General features: G+C 49.1%; 1 protein-coding gene across 2 annotated transcripts; it reads right to left on the minus strand.

Annotated features, from left to right (window-relative positions):
• Positions 1-792: 792 nt before the first annotated feature.
• On the minus strand, positions 793-3,814 carry CD14 (CD14 molecule). 2 transcript variants are annotated; one of them, XM_005900225.3, is made up of 2 exons: positions 3,589-3,814; positions 793-3,504 (listed from the first exon to the last, which is right to left on the minus strand). In XM_005900225.3, exons 1-2 carry the CDS (start codon positions 3,595-3,597, stop codon positions 2,386-2,388), a joined length of 1,128 nt encoding a protein of 375 aa, XP_005900287.2. In that variant the 5' UTR covers positions 3,598-3,814; the 3' UTR covers positions 793-2,385. The 2 variants fall into 2 exon arrangements, with proteins under 2 accessions (XP_005900287.2, XP_014335073.2); XM_014479587.2 differs by having other exon boundaries at positions 3,595-3,812.
• Positions 3,815-4,691: the final 877 nt, after the last annotated feature.

Consider the following 4,691-nt stretch of genomic DNA (forward strand, 5'->3'; position numbering starts at 1 on the left):
AGTTTCTACACACTAACAATGAACAGTCTGAAAAGGAAATTAAGAAAAACAATTCCATTTAAGGTAGCATCAAAAAATAAAATAAAATACTTGGAAATTAAAGAGATGAAAGACATGTACAGTGAAAACTAAAAAAATTGCTGCAAGAATGAAAAAAGATTCAAGTGGATGGAAAATCATCCCATGTTCATGGATTGGAAGACAGTATTATTAGGATATCAACACTCTCCAAAGCAATCTACAAATTTAATTAAATCTTATCAAAACCTAATGGCTTTTTTTTTGCATATATAGAAAAATCCATCCTAAGATTCATATGGACTCTCAAGGGACCCCAAGAAGCCAAAGCAACATTGAAAAGACGAATAAAATTAGAGACCTCACATGTCCTGATTTCATATCAAACAGTATAGTACTGGCATGAAGACAGATATATTGACCAGTAGCATTGAAAAGAGCCCTGGAGAAGGGAATGGCAACCCACTGCAATATTCTTGCCTGAGAAATCCCATGGACAGAGGAGCCTGGCAGGTTACAGTCCATGGGGTTGCAAAAGACACAAGTTAATGACTAAACCACTACAACCACCACTGAATAGAGAGCCCAGATATAAAACCTGACACACACGGTCAAATGATTTTCAAGAAGGGGGCCAAGTCCATTCAATGTCTTTTCAAAAAATGGTATTGGGAAAACTATCGACATGCAAAATGTTGGGAAGCAGATATATTGAATAATATCCATCAGACTGAGAAAGAACTTTGAGATGAAAAAACGAAGCAGGCAACTCCATAAAGTACAGTTTGAAGTTTATTGTGGGTACTGACATACAGCCATGTTACTTACATAATTTGGGTGTTGTGAATTTACATACAGCCAAGATCCAGATGCACTCACAGATGCACTCTGAGACGGGGATACCTGAGATTTAAAGGGGTCAAGGCTAAAAACAGAATTTGACTACCAAGTAAGCTGCACATCTGCATCCAAGGGAACCTGGGCTTTTTCCTCCCTGAGGGTCTCATGACTGTTAACCATCTGTGTCAGCAAAAGGCATCCTTCCAGTTTTCTTTTTTTTTTTCTTCCCGTTTTCATATCAGATGAAGGCAAGAGTAAAAGCTAATTAGGTAAATTATCTGGCTTGGGTACACTCCTTGTGAATAGAGTAAAGCTCAGTTGTGCAGAGAGGGGAGGGGGCAGGACTGTGGGCCTAAGATGAAACTGACAAAATGGAGCCAGTGAGGTTTGGCCACACAGATTGGCAGTTTATTTAGCTGTCCCTGTGATTCTTTGAGTCTGATGACCTGTGTAACTTTCCCTTCAATGTAATAATGTGCATTCTCTGTTACTATCTGTGTGGTTCTGGACACTGGAGGAAGGCAGGCAGGAGAAGGGCTATGTTTACATGCCTCTCCCCACTCCTCTTCAGGTCCCCGTTGAGGCATATCTAGATCCCTTATGGACGTGACTACCTCCTTGATGTGGTGAAGAAGGAACCCTTAGAAGGAACAGTCCCTCTTGGTTGATGTCCTGGGTCTCTGAGATGATGTGGTTCAGGGGACATATACTGTTAATTGCCGTGTGCAGGGGTCCAAAGAAGCTGTGAAGGGCCTGAGATGTTATACTGTTTGCAAATCAAAGAACAATCATACATTTGTATATTAACATAATTGCAAAATCTCTGGTTCAGAGAAGGTTAAATTATAGCATCTTGCATCAGTTCCCCATTCTCAAGCTCCCCCGTTATTACCTGACAGAGTGAAAATCAGTGTACCTTTGTGGGCAGAGGGGCTCTACACTACAGGAGAGCAACCCTGAAATTATAAACCTCAGAGCTTAGGTAGAATGAGTGGCATAGCTGTCTTTCCTCACTGGGGGTTGAAGGGAAAAAAAAAAAAAGTAAGAATAAGCAAATGCCTCTGGGTTTTATTACCTTGGAGAGGGAGCAGCTGAGCTGGCTCTTGGAAAATGCACCAGAGAGGAAACATTTAGTATCCTTCCAGGCATGTTTACCATTCAAACATCCTTTAACACAGGTTCTAGTAATCTGTTCAGAAAACCCCAAATGGCAGGGAAACCCTGCAGGGAAACCACGCAGCCCTAGACACTCAATTTTTCCATACCCCTTCTGCCCCCGTAGTTCTTTTCTATGGTAGGGCGGGTACGGTTTCTAGCAAGTTAGGATGAAGAAAGTTTAAGTATAATGGATTCCCTGTCCAGCACTGTGCCCAGTAAACATCTGCTGAGTCAATGACACGGATCTGCTGTTTAAGATTTTAATAAGGATGGGGCAGAAGGCTGGTTGGTTGAGATGTCCTGGCGAGGGTCTCCCGGAGCCAGGGCAATCTGAGCCAATTCATTCCTCTTCCCTCTCTTCCCCTGGCCTTACGCGAAGCCTCGGGCTCCTTGAAGCAGCGCCAGGGCTCCTGACACCCCCATGGTCAAGGCAGAACGCGCACAGGCTGGGACCACGCCGGAGATCATCGGGTCATTTTGGTGCTGGAGGGCTCCAGGGTCCAGAAAGGGATTTCCGTCCAGAGTCAGGTCATTTACCTCGGGCAGCTCGTCTCGCCGCGGCTCCCTGCTTAGCTTGTTGCAGCTGAGATCAAGCACGCTGAGCTTAGGGGGCAGTCCCTTAGGCACTTGCTCCAGCCCAGCGAACGACAAATTGAGAGACCTTAGTGCACTGGGCCAGACACATCGGGTAGCACCCGGGGCGGTGACGCGCAGCGAGTTGTGGCTGAGGTCCAGGCTTTGGGGCTGCACCCTCGCTGCCGCCAGCGCCGCGCACACGCCGCTCGGCGTCTCCATCCCCGCGTTGCGTAGCGCTAGATACTGGAGGGCCGGGAACTTGTTCGGACAGAGAGCTGCCATCAGCCCGCTGTCGCCGAGACTGGGATTGTCAGACAGGTCTAGGGTGGTGAGCGCCTCGAAGGTGGAGAGCCCTGCGCACGGAAAGGCAAGCGAGTGTGCTTGGGCAATGTTCAGCACCCTGAGCCCAGGCTTGAGCCACTGCTGCAGTTCGCCGAGCCAGGCACCTCCTGTTGTCCACGATACGTTACGGAGACTGAGGGTGGTGAGCGCAGGCCCAGCGGCTTCCAGAGGCGTCGGGGGCGTTGGGCCGGTTACCTCCAGGTCCTCAAGCGTCAGTTCCTTGAGACGAGAGTACCCGAGCGCGCGCAGAACGGCGACCAGAAGCTGAGCAGGAACCTGTGCAGCGCCCAGCTTGAGTCGCCGAACGCGCAGAGCCTTGATTGTGTCAGCATACTGCTTCGGGTTGGTGTCGGCTCCCTTGAGAAACTGTTCCAGGCTGCGGCCGCCGGCACTGATCTCCACCTCGACGGCAACCATACACTGAACGGCGCTAGACCAGTCAGGCTTCGGATCCGTGAAGTTGCAGACACAACGGAAATCGTCGTCGTCCAGCTCGCAGGGTTCTGTTGTGTCCGCAGACACACGCAGCAGTGACGGCAGCAGCAGCAGCAGCAGGTAGGGCACGCACACCTGGAAAGACAGCGGAGGTCAGGGCGGCCCAAGCCTGTTCCTAAGGTTCCCCAAATAGCCCACGCTTCGGCCCCAAGAACATACTCTCACCATAGTCGGTAGATTCTCAGAGCCTTTGCCTCTCTCTCTGGTTGTCGACTGGACTGTGGATTCTTTCCTTTACAGCGGCTCACGCCGGCTTCCAGCCTCCACAAACCTATCTGTCTTTACTCTTTAGCAGCCTCTGAGAGTTTATGTAACCCTGTGATGTCGCTCTGCTCCCCCTTCTTTGAACCCTGTCACTCCCCACTTTTCTTCCTCCCAGCCACCCCATTCGCTACTCTTCCTGGAAATTTCGCAATGAAGGATGTTGCCTGGAAAGGGGCTATAACAGGAAGGATCTTGCAAGGCCTCTATTCCTCTGACCCAGGCAGTGCTCAGATGACTCAGATGCCCCCAGGCTTGTCTGGGTTGGAGAAAAGGAGATCCCCAGTTCCTCAGGCCAGGATTCTCAATGTCCCCTGCCCCTATCCCAGTGATTCAGCCTGGGTACTTTCCATAACTTTTCTCTAGTCTTGGTGGTTGTTATTAACTTCCTATTACCCAAGTTCAACTCCCTGAATTTCCTCAGATATTTAACTGGATATTTTGTGGAAGAGACTGCAAACTTCATTGATCAACTCCAAGGGCTAGTTCCAGAGAAGAAGTTGGTCTAAAGAACAGCTTCCCCCCCACGTCCTTTTTTGTTTTTTTGCTGACTTGTTCTTTAAATGTGTTTATTAAGAAAGTAACAGATTTTTTTTTTGGCCCTGCTGCTTGTGTGATCTTAGTTCCCTGACCAGGAATTGAATGTCCACACCCCTGCAGTGGGAGTGCAGTCTTAACCACTGGACCACCAGGGAAGTTACAGACACAGTGGAAATCTTCATTGGCCAGCTTTGGTGTGTCTCGCTGCTGCTGCTACTAAGTCACCTCAGTCGTGTCTGACTCTGTGTGACCCCATAGACGGCAGCCCACCAGGCCCCCCTTCCCTGGGATTCTCCAGGCAAGAACACTGGAGTGGGTTGCCATTCCCTTCTCCAATGCATGAAAGTGAAAAGTGAAAGTGAAGTCGCTCAGTCCTGTCCAACTCCTAGCAACCCCATGGACTGCAGCCTACCAGGCTCCTCTGTCCTTGGGATTTTCCAGGCTAGAATACTGGAGTGGGT

The sequence above is a fragment of the Bos mutus genome, chromosome 7 (genome assembly GCF_027580195.1).
Source record: "Bos mutus isolate GX-2022 chromosome 7, NWIPB_WYAK_1.1, whole genome shotgun sequence".
NCBI lineage: Eukaryota > Metazoa > Chordata > Mammalia > Artiodactyla > Bovidae > Bos > Bos mutus.